The sequence below is a fragment of the Mustela lutreola genome, chromosome 16 (assembly GCF_030435805.1).
Source record: "Mustela lutreola isolate mMusLut2 chromosome 16, mMusLut2.pri, whole genome shotgun sequence".
Lineage (NCBI taxonomy): Eukaryota > Metazoa > Chordata > Mammalia > Carnivora > Mustelidae > Mustela > Mustela lutreola.
The window spans coordinates 26,991,321-27,009,295 of record NC_081305.1 but is presented as its reverse complement, the minus strand read 5'-3'; the positions used below and the strand labels follow the sequence as shown (position 1 = coordinate 27,009,295).

At 46.2% G+C, this 17,975-nt stretch overlaps 1 protein-coding gene across 2 annotated transcripts; it reads left to right on the top strand.

Moving 5' to 3' along the window:
* The first annotated feature begins 721 nt into the window (after nt 1-721).
* Nucleotides 722-12,480, top strand: HERPUD1 (homocysteine inducible ER protein with ubiquitin like domain 1). Of its 2 annotated transcripts, none has more exons than XM_059151973.1 (8): nt 722-1,002; nt 3,825-3,902; nt 3,995-4,066; nt 5,170-5,300; nt 8,100-8,222; nt 8,716-9,066; nt 10,584-10,686; nt 11,718-12,480. In XM_059151973.1, exons 1-8 carry the CDS (start codon nt 850-852, stop codon nt 11,880-11,882), a joined length of 1,176 nt encoding a protein of 391 aa, XP_059007956.1. In that variant the 5' UTR covers nt 722-849; the 3' UTR covers nt 11,883-12,480. The 2 variants fall into 2 exon arrangements, with proteins under 2 accessions (XP_059007956.1, XP_059007955.1); XM_059151972.1 differs by having other exon boundaries at nt 3,992-4,066.
* The last annotated feature ends 5,495 nt before the right edge of the window (nt 12,481-17,975 follow it).

Genomic DNA, 17,975 nt, shown 5'->3' with positions numbered 1-17,975 from the left:
TGAGGATCTCCCAGCCTAAGCTGGACTGTGTGGTTCGTTTGCCAGTCATAAAGGTGATGCCCCATACTTGAGGGTGCAACGTTCACGTCTGAGGCCACAGATGAAGTGGCAACAGCCGGTGGGAAGCCTCTGTCCTTCGCCCCAGGAGGAACCCGCCCCATTTCTTCCTTGCCCTGCGAAGGCCGACCTTCCGGGTGTATTCGCAAACGGAGTCCACCGAGCTGTTCTTTGGGCTGGGGTCGGTGTAGGCATGGGAGGTCACCACCGTAGGGCAGGCTGTGGGGCCTGACGTCCTGGGCCGCCCACGGGGAAGGGAAAGGAGAAGTGCACCCTGCCGCGTGGTGTCAAAAGGGGCGGGGAGAGCTGCTTTGTGAGGGCACAATTTGCAGAAGCCGCCAGGCCGGGGGTCTTCCGGCCTGACCCTCCTCGAGGCGCCTGTAGCAACCCGCGTTAGGGCGCACCCCAGCTCCCTCAGGGCCTCAGGGCCCCAACGAGCAGCAGCGCACCCAAACATGGCCGCCGAACCCGGGTTCCGGGGCCGCAGCCGGGACTCCGGGTGACGCAAGGGCGACGGGTTGCATCAGCCCGCGACCACGTGCTCGGCCCGCCCTCCGCCACGGATCCCGGCGCCGATTGGGCCACGTTAGGGCCGTGACCTCCGCCTCAGCCAATGGGCGGCGGCCACAGAGTGTTCTCGCCGCAGAGCCCAGGCGCGAGGTGCCTATAAAAGGAGCCTGAGGCGGGGGCGCGCGCCCCAGAAACGCGAACTGTCGTTGCAGAGTTTGTGGGCGGCAGTGACGCCGCTTGCCTGGCATCTCGGAGCTCTTCGGAACCCACAGCACAGCCGACATGGAGGTCGACCCCGAACCCGAGCCTGAGCCCGTCACGCTCCTGGTGAAGAGCCCCAACCAGCGCCACCGCGACTTGGAGCTGAGCGGCGACCGCAGCTGGAGCGTGGGCCGCCTGAAGGCCCACCTGAGCCGCGTCTACCCCGAGCGCCCGGTGAGAGGGGCCCCCGACTTCCGCGGCCACCGCCTCCCGCCCCGGCTGTCATCCCCTCGGCCCGCCTCGCGTCCGCCACCCCTTCCCTGACAGCTTCTCGCTTCGCCATCCCTCCCCAAACGGGCTGTTCCTCACCAGGTCACTTCCCCAGGGCTGGGGTCTTGCCCTGCTCTGCCGGGGTAGGCGCCGCTCTGCCGGGGTAGGCGCCGCGCCGCCGGGCCCAATGGTCGTCACTTCCACGTCCTGGGCCGCCATCGCTCCGCCTTCCCGACGGGCCGCCTTCCCCTGTCACCTCGCCTCTCGTGGTCCCGGCCCTAAGACTGCCCCCCTCCAGCCCACCTCCCAGGCCACTGCCCCGACCCCTAGGTCTGGCTTCCGGCCTTAGCCAAGCCGCTGAGACAGCACTTTGACCTTGGGTGAGTCATTGCACCCACCCAGCCTCAGTTTCCCCGAAAGGACAGTGCAACTAGGCGTTCCGCATTAGGATTCCATCCACTGGATGAAGTGGATTTTCTGAATGCCGCGTCGCAGTGTGGAGCGGAGGAGGCAGGGGCCGGCCCCGGGCGGGTGGTTAAGGTCCCACACCCAGGAGCGAGACGTGGCTTTCCCCCTCCCTGTCCACCTTCCGCCCTGGGCCCCTCCCTGCCGCGCCGGACTGCGTAGTCTTTGCTGAGTCCCGGGGAGGAGCCCGGCGCGCTTTCTGGGTAGAGTGTTCTGGAAGGGGAAGCAGGCAGCAAAGAACCTCCCTGAGCCTGGGTGTTAGGACTTTGGCCCCTCAATTACAGACTTCCTCGCTTTGTTTTGGTGGACACATCTGTCAACATCACCCTTAGCACCGCCCTCCGTCCCCACCACGTGATGGAGGCGGCTGCATCCTTCCTGTATTTACTTTCTACTCTGATATTATGTAAGTGTCAGCAGTGTGCCTTACTGCCCACAAGTGTAATTCTCCCTCAGGCAGGAGGAGACATTGGGCCGAAAAAGACTGTGGAACTGTTCCTCCTTATCTGAAAAGTTGCTGTGTGTCGTAGCTTAGGGGTTAGGTTCTTTTTGTTCCTTCTTGTTCAGTACGGAAGGTAGAAGTATTTTCCTTCTGAGTTCTTTTGAATTTTGCTTATTTACTTAATAAGCTTTCATTCCTTTAGCATACCACTTGGGACTGTTGGTAGTTTCACCGCAGCTGCTTCCGAGAAACTAGGTGGCCGTGTTGCTGTGAGAATGGCTCTTAGGTACGTAGGTGTAGTCGTCGCTAGTGGCATCATTTGGTAAAGGCAGTGTTTTGGAGGAGAGCTTCCCTTAAGGGCTTCCTTGGGTGACAAACATCACTCCTATTAGTAAGTCTGAAGACCCAAAGAAAAGACACCTCAGGTGTGTAAATTTGTGCTTAAAAATTATGGCAGGAGAGCACTCATCATTTGGTTTCTAAGCTGAGAAATCTTACTTTTATATAGTTTGTGTACTTTCATGTATAGTTGTTATATGCTTTCATATAGTTGTATAACATATTTAATTTTTTCAAATCAGCCTTCTGAGTGAAGACATAGAATGTCATTTCAGGCCTTTAGAAGGAAAACCACAAGAGCGCCTGGGTGGCTCAGTGGGTTAAGCCTCTGCCTTCAGTTCGTGTCATGATCTCAGGGTCCTCGAACGAGCCCCACATTAGGCTCTCTGCTAGGCAGGGAGCCTGCTTCCCCTCCCTCTGCCTGCCTCTCTGCCTACTTGTGATCTCTGTCAAATAAATAAACATTTAACAAAAATAAATTAATTAAAAACCACAGGCAGCTATGGTTTTCAAACCTTTACTAGTGTGGAACTTTTTAATGTAATGGAGGACCCCGCCTCTGAGGTAACATTTTACAAAATTATGTGTGTAGCATTACCTGTAAAGTCAATCAGAACAGTGGTGAACACAATATCCGATTAGGTTCTGTAGTTTGAGGTGCATAGTGTCAAAAAGTCCTTATTTTATACAGATAAGTAGATGCAATTATTGTTTTGATTGTTTTAAGCAGTTCATAATCTCCAGCTACTTGGCAGGAACAGCTTTATTCCAAATTTTGCATAGTAGTTTTTTTTGGCATTGGTTGATGATCTCCAGTGTACTGGCTTTGGTATATATCATTTGAGGCTATTAGTTTTAAGTATGATTTTTAAAGGAATTAAAAATAGATTTTAAAAGTGAGATTTGTATGAAAAGTGTGGAGGGTCCCTGTGGTTTTGAAATCACTGGGAAGGAGAAGAGAGGTTGGAATCTTTAACTCTTCTGGAGTAGATGACCTTAGACAAGTCAGTTTCAGACTTTTCCTCCCTTCAAACAGGGATACTAAATCTCACAGGGTTGTAAGAAGTACTACCTACACACCATCTCCTCTATACCTGCATTTGCAGGTAAAAGTCTCTTTGAGAACTTAGTTTAGAATTGCTTTATGTTATCTTAGGACAATACTAGGTGATTTTGGTGAAGGCTGACCTTGCTTGGGAGTACTTTGAGTTTTCTCTACAACTTGTGTTTTCTCTATAATCTGTGTTTTTAGTGGCAGAAAAGAATTTCCTTGGGAATTTATAAGTCAGATAGGTCACCATAGGTTTTGTGGACTGGAGATAAATTTGTCATCGTAAATTTATTTGCAGGTTAGAAATTCAAAGTTCACCACTTTCTAAAGAAGAGCTTTGTCTTTGAGACTTTTGAAAAAATGCTTTCCTGTGATTCTAGGGGGAAAAAAAGACCCATATTCAAGTTATTTGTATAGAAGTTTCTTCTGTGTTTGGGAACTTGTGGGAGCTAAATGCTGACCTGTGCTACTCTTTCTTTCCCTGACTAGCGTCCAGAGGACCAGAGGTTGATTTATTCTGGGAAGCTGTTGTTGGATCACCAGTGTCTCAAGGACTTGCTTCCAAAGGTACATCATTTACACCTTAACTTTTGAACGTTTTTTAAGTGCTTACCAGGTCGAATTCAGGTCCTAAGGTACCTCCTTATTATTTTTAGCAGGAAAAACGGCATGTTTTGCATTTGGTGTGCAGTGTGAAGGGTCCTTCAAAAATGTCAGAAACCAGCGCAAAGGTATGTCTGTTTTTTCAAGATTATGACAGTCTCTGTCAATTCAGACTCTCATGGTAGAAATAAAGGGAGTTGGAGAAAACTTAAGATTTTATTGCCTTTTATCAAGTAATAGTTTGTTTCCTCCCCAGTAAGAATCAGGAATTAGAAACTTACCAGTACAAGTGTATGTTTGTTACTACAGTAGTAGACTATACCATTAGTGGTACAGTGGAAAGTAGACTTCTACGTTACACTATCTTCTGGGATATGATTTGACCTTCAGTAGCGGTATATCCAACAAGGCACTCTAAAATGGGTTTTTATTGACTTTAGCACATAATAAGCTTCTTCTAAAGAATCACTAATTCCTAATATCAAGTGATATCTAAAGACTTACTTACGTTTGATGGCCAAAATCAGTTATTTTTTATTTCACAGTGTTGATTGAATATATAGTAAAGATATTCTAATGTAATGACACATTCTAAATTAGGATTATGACTCTGTTTCCTGAAACATCTGAACACAGTATAGGAAATTTCTTTCCTTTAGGTTGCTGGCTAGGTTGTACTTACAAATCTTGTTGGTCAGGTTTTATTTCTTGATTTAGTAAATTTAGCACCGTAAGATTTGTAGAACATTATCAGAATTCTTTCTGACCAATGATAACTTCGTTGGAAGATTTTTTTTTTTTTTTTTAAGATTTTATTTATTTGACAGAGAGAAATCACAAGTAGACGGAGAGGCAGGCAGAGAGAGGGAAGCAGGCTCCCTGCTGAGCAGAGAGCCCCATGCGGGGCTCGATCCCAGGACCCTGAGATCATGACCTGAGCCGAAGGCAGTGGCTTAACCCACTGAGCCACCCAGGCGCCCCTCGTTGGAAGATTTTAATGAAATTACAGCATAGTTACTCTAGGAAAAAATAAGGACTTTTAAAATATAGATTGAAATTGGATTGACAAATTTCAGAATTTTTTTTATGTAACACTGCATCTGTTTAATTTTGTTAAGTTCAGAGGTGGGGTGAGGGACAGAAGCCATTCACAGCAAAAAAATCCTTTTAGTTTGGTTGCAGACAGTTGCATCAGATCCTTTGTTCTAATATTGATCTTGCACTTCCTTAGGTCGCTGAATCCACAGAGCAGCCTGCTGGTCTCCATCAGGGACAGTATCCTGGGGATTCCTCAGGTGATAGCTTAAGGCAGAGGGAGGTTCTTCGGAACCTTTCTCCCTCTGGTTGGGAGAGTATGTCAAGGTGAGTATTAGAATAGAGAACCAGGTTTATACTATGTGGATGGGCATCATTTGCATCAATTTTAAGAATAAAGTATGCTTATAGTTACAGTCAAGAACTTGAAAATGTACAAAATTTTGTTTTTTTAAGGGCTTCACTTTCATGTATAACTCTTCTTAATATAGAGAGCCTTTTAAGAACATATAAGTATATGGGGATCCACATGTCGAAATGTAGGTATTTCACCTCCCACATGGGTGTGCTTTGCATTGTGCTGACTTCATGACTGGGACTTAGTTCTGCTTCAGAGACAACAGCTGGTGTAAGCATCTCACAGCTGCTTTGCTGAGTGGCTCTGTGCTTTGTCTATCATAACAAAGAGTGACAAAAGATGAAAAGATTGTTTGAGAAATGCTGTGCCAAGGACTGAGTTGGCAGTACTGGAGAAAAAAGGTCTTTTCTTTAGACATTTTTTTTTCTTTTTGTTTTTAAGATTTTGTTTACTTGTCCGAGTATAAGCAGGGGGAGCAGCAGGCAGAGGGAGAGGCAGGCTCCCTGCTGAGCAAGGAGCCAGATGTGGGACTTGATCCCAGGATCATGACCTGAGCCGAAGGCAGCCACTTAACCAACTGAGCCACCCAGGCATCCCAAAAAGGTCTTTTCTTTAGAGCAAAAGTCAGGAGTGATTAAATGCTCTGATGTTTGGATTTCATAGCTCTTGGGACCTCCTCTTACAAAAGTTCTTAGGAGAAAAAATAATAATTACAAGTTAGAATTGTATAGCCCCTAAATTCCCCTGGTTTCCTTTTCCTGGTAGTTTTTAATATTTCATTTTGACAGAGTCAGGTATTTGAGGAATGATGAGTTGTTTTTTTTTTTTCCTCCGTAACAGAAATTTCAAATATAAAAGCAGAGGGAATGGAGTAGTGAATCTTCACACAGCCATCACCTGAGCCCAATAATAATGATCAGTTTTTTTTTTTTTTTAAAGATTTTATTTATTTATTTGACAGAGAGAGAGAGATCACAAGTAGGCAGAGAGGCAGGCAGAGAGAGAGAGAGGAGGAAGTAGGCTCCCTGCTGAGCAGAGAGCCTGATGCGGGACTCGATCCCAGGACCCTGAGATCTGACCTGAGCCGAAGGCAGCGGCTTAACCCACTGAGCGACCCAGGCGCCCCAGTGATCACAGTTTTGTTATGCTTGTTTTATCTACTCCTCCTTTGCTTTTTCCTTTCTGAAGTGTCTAAAAGTAATTCCTAGACATCATGTCAGTTCACCCCTACATACTTGAGTAAAACCTTAGTTACCTTGACTATCTACAATGCATGTCCTCATCAGAGTTACAAAAGCACTTTGTTATCCTCTCATTGCCTTGAGCTGTAATATTTTTAAATGATCAAAAACGATATCATACCAAGACTTACTTGATTGGAATACCATTTTAAAAACACTCTGGGTAGGGAATTTGGTTAAAAGATTGTCAGCATAAGGGCACATAGGTAGGTCAGTCAGTTGAGCGTCTTAACTCTTGATCTCAGCTCAGGTCTTGATCTCAGGGTCATGAGATTGAGCCCAATATTGGGCTCCACGCTGGGCATGGAGCCGACTTAAAAAAAGACTATCCACATATAGATTGGATAATTGGATAGAAACACTTAAAATTGCTTCCCTTATTCAAGCTATACAACTTGAAATTTGTGGCCCATATGTATATGAATTTTACCTTGATAAAACTTGTCGATTTTAGGGATGCCTGGGTGGCTCAGTTGATCAGCCATCTGCCTTCAGCTCAGGTCATGATCCCAGGGTCCCGGGATGAGGTCCCACATTGGCCTCCCTGCTCAGGAGGGCCTGTTCCTCCTCCTGCCTGCTGCTCCCCCCTTTTTGTGCTGTCTCTCTCTTTTGCTCTGTGATGAATAAATCTTAGAACAAAACGAAAAACAGTGATTTTATTCAACATATAATTTATTGAACAGCCAATACACATAACTTTAAGGTTGGGAGGTAACCAGCAGAGCTGATTATATAACCAGTTCCCAATCTTTCCACAGTACTTTTGGTTTCAATTTTGTGAACTGCTGCCAAAGGAGTTCACTGTGTCAGGGACACAAAGCCAAAGATGACACCCTAGGCTCTGCCCTAGGCTGTTTAAAAAACAGGATTTTGGTGTCAAAACAGGTCTCAAACCCAGCCCTGCTATTTAGCTCAGTGACTTTGTGCAAATCCCTTGTCTTCCCTGAGCTGTATTCAGGCTCCCTTCTGTGAAATGGAGGGGAATGCCCCCTCCCCACAAGGTTCTTGGGGATCTGGTGAGCTAACAGCCCAGCCTGTACAGGGCACAGTGTCAGCAAGCACATGTGAGTGAGGCCACATAAGCACATAACTCTGACCCCCGTGTAGCTCAGATTTAGGGGTAGGGAGAAACGGGTGGCGGGAGAGGGGGTAGTTTTCTTTAGGAAAGGCTTTGAGAGAGATGTGGCTTTTTAGAGCTGCTCTTTGAAGGATAAGCTGTGGGTTGAGAGCTGCAGTGACACTCAGCAAATGGAGACTGGGGGTGAGGATCCACCTAGCCTGAAAGGGTCCAGCTGGTTTCTACATCCTAGTAATGACGCAGTGACCTTTGTGCCCCTTTGGGACCTGGACCATGGTGGTAGGGCTCTGTCAGCACTTCCTATGCTGGTATGACACAGGACATCACAAAGTAATCTGCCTGCAACTATCATAAAGCCTCTCTCTTTGAAGTCCTAATTATAATTTAGACCTTTCATTTATTCATACTAAACCAAGTCAAAATGAGTGTTTTAAAAAAATCTTTCATAGACCTGAAGCTGCCCAGCCAGCATTCCAAGGCCTGGGGCCTGGTTTCTCGGGCTACACAACCTATGGTTGGCTGCAGCTCTCCTGGTTCCAGCAGATCTACGCCCGGCAGTACTACATGCAATAGTGAGTCCTTCCTGTCCTGCTGGGGGCAGCCACACTGGGGATGGATGGGGGAGGGTATCCTCAGTCTGTGTGCAGAACCCTGCTCTGTCTGGTCCGGGGGGTGGAGGAGAATATACATCCTAACTGCTACCTAATTTGTGTATTAATTCGGGGGGGCTTGTGTCTGTACGTAGTTTGATGACTTCACTTAGAATCAATTACTTCCTTTTTAATACAAGGTATCTTTGGTTTTGTGAAAAGTTGAATTTGCTACTGTACCATACTTCTGTGGTTTATATTTTTAACTACAGATGAAATTTGCCATGTGGCTCTCTCAGGAGCAGAAGAGACATTTATAGATTCAATTATAGTGAAGAAATTCTTCACTAAGTTTTTCATGTACCTACTTACAATTCTTAACAGTAAAAGACCCTTTGTAACTAAGACTATGAGAAGCACAGTCTTCACAGTGCTTTGCTCTCAACAGTATCTGCCTCTGTTGATTTTATTTTAGTTTAGCTGCCACTGCTGCATCAGGGGCTTTTGTCCCCTCACCAAGTGCACAAGAGATACCTGTAGTCTCTGCACCTGCTCCAGCCCCTATTCACAACCAGTTTCCAGCAGAGAACCAGCCAGCCAATCAGAACGCTGCTCCTCCAGTGGTGGTTAATCCTGGGGCCAATCAAAATTTGCGGATGAATGCACAAGGTGGCCCTATTGTGGAAGAAGATGATGAAATAAATCGAGATTGGTTGGATTGGACCTATTCAGCAGCCACATTTTCCGTTTTTCTCAGTATCCTCTACTTCTACTCCTCCCTGAGCAGGTTCCTCATGGTCATGGGGGCCACCGTCGTTATGTACTTGTAAGCAGATGATTTTGCTTTCCTTTTTCCCCTTTACTACAGATTAGTGCGGCATGGTGGCTCAAACCAAGTACAGATTTTTCTCTTTTTTTGAGCTGTCGTAGTCATTATTTATGGGAGTGTGTTTTTGTTTTAAGATTTTATTTAGTATTTAGGGAGAGAGTGAGAGCAGGAGGGGCAGAGAGAGAGTCTTAAGCAGGCTCCATGCCTAGTGCAGAGCCCGATGTAGGGCTCAATCTCCTGACCCTGAGATCATGACCTGAGATGAAATCAAGAGTTGAACGCTGAACCGACTGAGCCACCCAGGTGTCCCTGTGGAAGTGTATTTAATAGCATATTATTCTGGCACCTTCAGTGCAAAGAATTGACAGCCTCATTGGGCACTGCTGAGAACACATTAATTGTATGTTAATGCAAGAAGAACGTTCTGTTTTCTTCTGGGTAAGGTCCCTGCCAGGCTCATGAACCACAATAATATGGTCATTCTAAGCCATGAAAGGGAAAATTGTATTTGTTTTGAAAGTTTATCAGTCTGTAGTTGCTGCCTCCCAGGACTAAAGGTCAGGCACTTACAGCAGCACAGCTCTCAAGGGCCACGCAAAGCTCTGAACCTTTACAGACCTGACATTGGCTTTATCCTTGACTCAGAGTAGTGCTTCTCAATCAGGATGATTTTGTACTCCTAGGATGTGACACTTTGGACTGTCAAAGCTGGAGGGGCAGTCCTCCTGGCATCTAGTAGGTAGAGGCCAGACCTGCTGCTAGACATCCTAGAATGCACAGGACAGCCCCACAGTAAATATCCGGCCCTATATGTCAGGAGTGCCAAAGCTGAGAAACCCTCGCCTGGAGTGATATGTCTTCTTTGTGGTCATAACTGACAAATTTTTCCTATAGAGTGAAAATGGATTTTTATTTTAGTTTTAAAAATCTTAAGAGAACAATATTTGAATAATATAATAATTACTCTTATATCCAGAATTAATCATTGTTAATATTTTATCACATTTGCTATAAGACTTAGAGTTAATTGGATTTTCCAAATAAAATTTTAGCAACACTTTTAAGTTTTTTAGTCTCTAGAATCATATTTGTGACCAAATTTAGGTCTTATTTTTTATGTAGGTTATTAGATATTATAATCCCAGCTCTGTGTGCATATGTGTATGTATCCCTCCCTCACCCCCTGCTCAGGGTTCAGCAAGTGTGAAGTTTAGTTCGGGATCAGCAAGAGCACTTAAACTGTATTCTGGGTGCTGTTAATGTTGAGGGGCATGCAGTGCTGAATGAAACAGTCCTCATAGTGACCCTGAAGAAGCTGATAGGCCGGTGAGGAAGTCTAGGAGATGGTGAGGAAGGAAGTCTCTGCAGATGGGCCTGTGAGCTTTTAATGAGAGCACTGCTGTGATTAGAGGAGGAGAGCAAGGGGGACCTTATCTAATCAAGAAGCCCCTTAAATTCTTGTACAAATTTCACTGTGATTAGCTAAGATGAACTTTTATGTGCTTCCTTTGAAGGCATCATGTTGGGTGGTTTCCATTTAGACAGAGGCCAGTTCAGAACTTCCCAAACGATGGTCCTCATGAAGCTGTGAATCAGGACCCCAACAACAACTTACAGGTAAGGAGCTCCGGGGGACCCAGCAAGCTTTGTGTGAAATGCCAGACTCTCAAATCCTTAACGTTTATTTAGCCTCATAGTTTACCATTTCCTTAGGCTGAAGTTTCAAGATTTTTTCAAATTTGTTCTTAGAGCACTAGGTTTTTGGTTTTTGGTTTTTTTATAAGATTTATTTTGAGAGTGAACAAGAGCATGCATGCGTGCAAGCAGGTGGGGGGTAGGGAGAGAGAGAAGGGTAGAAAGACTCTCAAGCAGACTGCCTGCACAGAGAGCAGAGCCCAGCACGGGGCTCAATCCCAGAACCCTGAGATTATGACCTGAGCAGAAACTACGAGTCAAACGTTTAACTGACTGAGCCACCCAGGCACCCTGAGCAGTAGCTGTTTTTAAAACACATTGAGTATGCCATAAAATCCATCAGGTATTTTAGTCTTCTGGCAATTTGCATTTTGGCAAATGTAAATAATGTTTTTTAAACTCAACTATTTTGAGCATTCAGAGGCCTATAATGATGTGTTATACCATGGAAACTGCTAATGGATAGTTACTGGAATTAAACCTTAGGAAGATAAGCATGTCTCATAGAACAGATTTCCTGGAGGATTTCCCTAGATTTGTAGAATAGTTTAATCCATAATCCTAAAGGATATTCTTTTTTAATATAAATGTCACCCTTGCATCTGTTTACAGAACATTTTTAGTTTCTTAACTCAAAATACTGCCAAAATCAGAATATCCATATTTAATGAAGTGGTTAACTCATGAGTTTAATAATGAAGATGTAGTTACTTCATTTGTTCTAATACTTAACTGCCGGGGATTTTCAAAACTGTGAGAAGGTCACCAGCAGTTGTGCTGTGAGGCCTGAGAACTCCATCTAGCCTTGGACACCATTCCCTTGGGTCCTGTCTGCCTGATTGCTTGAGTATGAGACCAAGGATTAACTCTGTCCTTTGCTAACATTATTACATTATTTGGCATTTGTCATGGTCCTAATGGCTTTCTCACTGTGTTTCATTATAATGCTGTAGGAAGGCTCTGATGCTGAAATCGAAGACCCCAGCCGCCTCCCTCCAGACAGAGACGTACTAGACGACGAGCGGACCAGCCCTTCATTTATGAGCACAGCCTGGCTTGTCTTCAAGACTTTCTTTGCTTCTCTCCTTCCAGAAGGCCCCCCAGCCATAGCAAACTAATGGTGCTTGCTTTCTGGCTGCTGGAGGCTTCGACAGGCATGGACTGGATCATCTGACTCCGGCTGGATTTCTTCACCTGGACATGGCAATGGCACAGAATTTAAGAATCAACAAGGAGGAGGATATGCTTTTGTGATAAAGCAAAAGCAGAAACTAAGACGTGAAGCCAAGATACAAATTGATGAACAAAAAATGTCCAAGGCTTCTCATGTCTTTATTCTCTGAAGAGCTTTAATATATACTGTATGTAGTTTCATAGGCATTGTAAGTAGAAGGCATTAGTGTCGCATGTTTATGCCTGAGGAACTTTTCAGATGTGTGTGTCTGCATGTGTGTTTGTACATAGATATCATAGATGCAGAAATGGTTCTGCTGGTACGATTTGATTCCTGTTGGAATGTTTAAATTACACTAAGTGTACTACTTTATATAATCAATGAAATTGCTAGACATGTTTTAGCAGGACTTTTCTAGGAAAGACTTATGTATAATTGCTTTTTAAAATGCAGTGCTTTACTTTAAACCAAGGGGAACTTTGCAGAGGTGAAAACCTTTGCTGGATTTTCTGTTCAATAAAGTTTTACTATGAATGACCCTGGCAGAGACTCCTGTCATTTTAGCAGTTTGCTCCGTGTCCTTGTCACGGGATGGTCAACAGTTGAGTTGCTAACTTGTAAGTCACCTGCATGTTCTGCTTCTTTTTATAAAAGAACTGTTTGTACTAATAAAGAATGATAAGGTAAGGCCATGAAAGTTCTAAGTTCCTAAGAATATACTTGTGTTTGTCCATTCCCTGATTCCAACAGTACTGGCTTATGTGGTAACCCAACAAAGTTGAATTCCCCAGGTTTAAAGTTAGTGGCATTGGGGCACCCGGCTGGCTCAGTCGGTAGAGTGTGGGACTCTCTATCTCAGGGTCATGAGTTCAAGCCCCTGCATTGGGTGTGGAGCCAACTTTGAAAAAAAAAAAAAAAAAGTCACTACCTCCCTCCCACTTGGCAATTCTGTGATAATTACACCTGCTCATCTAGCACTGGCTTTTGTAAGCTGAGCTTGCTTTTGTGATTTTTATCTTTTAAGAATTAATTTTGAGACTAATCTTAAAAACACAGTTGTGTGTATTTTTCACCCATGAATAATGTTATAGGCAGAATGATGGAAGCCTGGGCAGGGTGTTTTTGGCACAGTAAACACTTCTAGTATCACGGTTGTGATCATTTAATCATTACTGAAAACTTCTTTTACATTAAATAAACATTGAACAGCTCATACTAAGGCCTTTTTCAAGTATTGGGTAAAAAAAACCATTGATTTTTCAGGGCAGGGGGCATCACCATCTGACAAAGTGCCTAGAGCTCCAGACAGATGGCGGCGTCCATCTCATGTTTCTGAAGGACTGGGGCCACTCGCTGTGAGGTCAGCTTGTGATGGTGAAACTCCAGATTCCATGGCCCAAAATAGTTCCAGGAAGATGGTCCTGAAGACAGCTGACAAGGGTTCACATTGGCCCAAGCTGCACCAGGACAAAGGGAGGAATCTTCAAACATCAGATAAGGCTTTAAGACAGCTGATGGGTGGGGGATGTGGCAGAAATGTCAATGCTTCCACAAGAGTTATTAAATGTGGTATAACGTACTACCTACCACCATTCATACTAGAAAATGACTGGTTTGGATCTTCATGACAAAGTAGCAGTTAAATATCTAAAACCAGCTTAAACCATAGCAGCTTTTTAAGTTTGCATTTTCCCAGGTATGTTTTCTTAAATCCTGGTTGCACAGGAGAAACATTGCAAAAAATGAGCTCATGGTCAAGTAAATTTGAAAACTGCAGTTTGATCCTACTGTGGGCTTCTGGGATCTTCAAAATTGCTAATGGGCCTAAAGGGAAGGCATGTGGTCTGCAGCCTCTTCTAGGAAGGTGCCTAGGACCGAACCAGGTGGTATATTTAGGAGGCGATACTCCACAGGGCTGGGCCAGGTTTCTCCAGAAGGCTATATATACTCTAATCAATGTTGCCTTATGGTGCTATTTCTCACAGAGCCACGATTCACAGGTCCAGAGAGCAGGGGGCAGAAATGGGAGTGGTACCACTCACTATGACCCTACTGATCCATTAGAATAAAACTTTCTCTTTTCCACAATCTTCTGCTCTGCTCTAGAGGTCTTGTTTCCTAAGGGAGTGTATTCATTTCTTAGAACTACCTTAATAAAATCTACAAACTGGCTTAAAACAATAGAAATTTCTCTCAATTCCAGTAGCTAGAAGTCTGAAATCAAGGTGTTGGCAGATGACTTCCCCCTTCTGTAGTCCCTGGGGGAAAACCTGTTCCATGCCTTTCTCCTGGCTTCTTGTGGTTGCCAGCAGTTTCTTGATGCTCCTTGACATAGCTGTGTCTGTTTCTGCCTCCACCTTCTTATGACTTTCTTCCCTCTGTGTCTCTTGTGTCTTTATATGACCTTCTTATAAGCACACCAGTCATCGTATTTACACCTGCAGAGACCTCCTTTCACATTCCAAAGTTCTGAATGGACATGACCTTGGGGGGATACAGTTCAACCCCCAAGAGGAAATAATGCTTCCACTAGGAGACAGATTCCATTAAACTGGAAACTAAGATCGCCACCTGGCCACTTTGGGGTCCTCCTACTTTTGAATCAACTGGCAAAGAAGGGAGTTGTTTTGCTGGCTAGGTGGATCCAATCTGATTATCAAGAGGAAATTGGGCGGCACTATACAATGAAGATAAGATTTCTGGAATACGGGAGATCCGTTGGGGTGTCTCTTCGTATCATGCGCTATGATTAAAGTCAATGGAAAGTTACCACCCAATTTAGGTAGGACTCCTAATGGCTGTGACTCTTCAGGAATGAAGTTTTGGGTCACCCCACCATGTAGAGAACTATAACCATTTGCAGGGCTTACTGAAGACATGGAATGGGTAGTGGAAGATGGGGGTTACAAATAACCAATTACAGCCATGTGACCAGTTCTAGAAATGAGGACTGTCATTGTCACGAATATTCCTCATTTTGTTGTGCCCTTGTTTCTATATTCACACGCACACTTGTAGTACATGTTTTCTTCCCTTGTCTCCTTATTGTCTAACATAAGATGATGTAATCATACCTAACATTACATCACAGGCTTTTAATTACAGGCTATCAAGGAGAAGAGGGACCATCACCCAAGGATTTGGCATCCTCTCCTGGGGAAAGGGTCAGCATGTTTTTCGTGAGAACTGCAAGATAGTGGCATTACAATAAGTAGAAGCATGACTTTGTTACTGTCTTTATCTGGAGATGAAGTGTGGTTTCAGAACACGAGTGCGAGCACAGAACTGACAAAGGGTGATCTTGACTACGATTACTTTGATGTATCAGCCGTGGTGAGGCCCAGCTATGTAATAGTCATTAACTAGTGCTGACCCAAAGGTTATTTTGCAGATGTGATCAGTATCTACAATCAGTAGATTCTAAGTAGAGGCAATTATCCCCTCTAATCAGAGTGGACCTCTTCCAATTCCCAGAAAGGTCTGAAGATCAAAACGAGGTTTTCCTGAGGAAGAAGCAGTCCAGCCCACAGCCTACAAAGATGTTTTTGCAGTCTCCAACCTACCGGCCTGCCCCACAACTTGACACTTGCCTGGCCAGCCTCTTCAATCACGTTAAGTTCACCCCATGGAGTAAACAAACAATGAGCTCATCTTCTACAGGTTCTGTTTCTCTGGTAGAACCCTGACTGATACAGGGTCCTTGCCTGAAGATGATGGGTCCAGAGCCTCATCCTGGGGTGCCTTGGCCAATGGGAGCCTGCTTCTGGGACAGCTGTGTCACTCAGAAGAGGGTGCCCCTCTGGCTGTGCTTCAGACCAAATGCCTTTGGGAGAGGCTCCAGGGAAGGCTTTGCTTTGTGTCTTATAAAAGACTCCCATTCCGGAGAGGGGGCCAGGTAGGCTTGCAGGAAGGAAGTTGGGAGGCCGGTAAGTGGCGGGATTTCACTGGCGTGAGGACCTGGGGAGTGGGTCAGGGGAGGCTGTCTCTGATTCAGTGACATCCAAGAGTAGGTTTGCTCACTGCAGTCCCAGTGGCCTAGGCATGGGGGCAAATTCTCTGATGCACATTGAATGTGTCCATGCCTAAGTGCGAATGAAGTACAAGGGTAAAGGAGGAGCTCCACTAAAGTCTGCCAAGAAATTGCAAATCCAGAGTCAGAGCAAGAAAGTGGAGCAAAGCCGTCCAGGGGATCATGGAGATTGCTGATGACAAGGCAGGATTAGGGGAAGGCAGAAGATAGGGTTTCTGACTGTAGTTCTTGAATGATCAAGGTTCAGGAAACACTCAACACCAAAAATTTTGTGAACATAGGGCCCATGAAAATGTTTTTTCAAAAAGACACAAGGAGCGGCGCATATCTTTGCATTCTGGGGGCTCGGGGGCGGGGGGGGGGGCGAGGGGGGCATGGACAAGTGTGAGCAGGTGCGTCTTAGAGGTAGATGCAGCTGGGGTTGCCACGTAGGCGGCCCGTGTGTGCACGCGGGTGGGCGTGTCTGCACGTGCGTTGCTTTATCTGGGGAAGGTGCGTGGGTATGGGGGCCTCAGGTGTGCGTTGTGAAGTGACACGCCCCCCTCCTGCTGCCCTCAGCTCTACCCCGTGGGACTGGTTGGGCGGGAAGCCTGAGGCTGGGTGGTCACCAGCCACCAGGGGGCAGCAGAGGGCCGGGCAGGGGCCTTCTCTGGCTTCCTCCCCAACTCAGCCTCTGGATCCTCGCGGCCTCTGCGCGCTGCAGGCTGCGTCCGCTCTGATCCTGGCCCTGGAGGCCATGTGAAGCCTCTCTCTGCCTCTCTCCACCAACCCCCGACCTCCCCCAGGCCGCTGCCCGTTGCCCTGGCTGAGGGTTTCCGGAAGGCCTAGGACTCAGTAAGTGGAATGTTGCTTGCAGGGTGGGTTGGAACTTGTCGGCAAAATAGGGTGGTCTCATGGGGACCTGGGAGAAGGGACCCAACTGGCCCCGAGTCCTGGGGTTCTGGCATCTGGCCCTCTGGTTCTTCCGCAGCTTGGGCTCTGTCTCTCGGTCTCTTTCAGGGGTGCTCGGTAGCTGTCTGTCTCCACTCTTCTCAGTACTAAGTTTGGTCAGAATACTGCTGAACCCCTTGGCCCCTCTGAGGCTCCGAGGTGGGTCTCAGAGGGGCAGCCAGAGCCTATGGCCTTCCCATTCAGATGTGCCCATGTCCAGGGCCACCACCTGCACTACCCCCAACCAGCCTGGAGACAGCAGCACTATTGAACAAGAAACCCTTCCTTATCTTCAGAGACCCCCAGACACGTCAGCCTGCTCTCTGCCTGACGTGTGCCCTACCTGTGACCAGACGCAAGGAACCAGGCAGTCCCCTGCATCGTGGGAGGGTGACATTACTTCCCCATTCTTGCCCCGGCCCCAACCTGGGGCCGTGGTCCTTACCTGCTTCATGGAAGGGGGTGCCTATAATAGGCTTCTCTCCCCCGGTGACACTGGTCAGCCGGGTGATGCCCGCCCACCCCCCAGATAGGCCTGTCCTGATCCCTCGAACCTGTGAATGTGATTGTATAAGGCAAGAAATTTTTTTCTTTTTTTGCAGATGTGATTAAGCTCGTGACTTGAGACAAGGAGATTATCCTGGATTAGCCAGTGGCTTCTACATGTCATCCGGGAGAAGCAGAGGGAGGTTTGACACACGGACAGGAGAGGAGACAGCCATGTGGACAGGGAGGCAGAGATGGGAGAGGCGTGGCCACAAGCCAGGGAGTTCTGGCAGCCACCAGAAGCTGGAAGAGGCGAGGAACGGGATGACCCTGCAACCTGGGTGGGGAGAGCAGCCCCGCACACACCGGGCTGCTGATTTCGGACCGCTGGCCTCCAGACGGTGAGCAGATGCATTCTTGTTGTTTTAAGCCATCGAGTTAGTGGTAATTTGTTATTTAGGAAGCTAATCCAGACCCCAGATGTTAGCAAACCATCACCATAATCGCCATCATAAGGATCATAAGGAGATCATTTTTGAGCGGCAGGATACAGAATAGTGGGTAATAGGAACCTGTTTTGGTAAAAAGAAA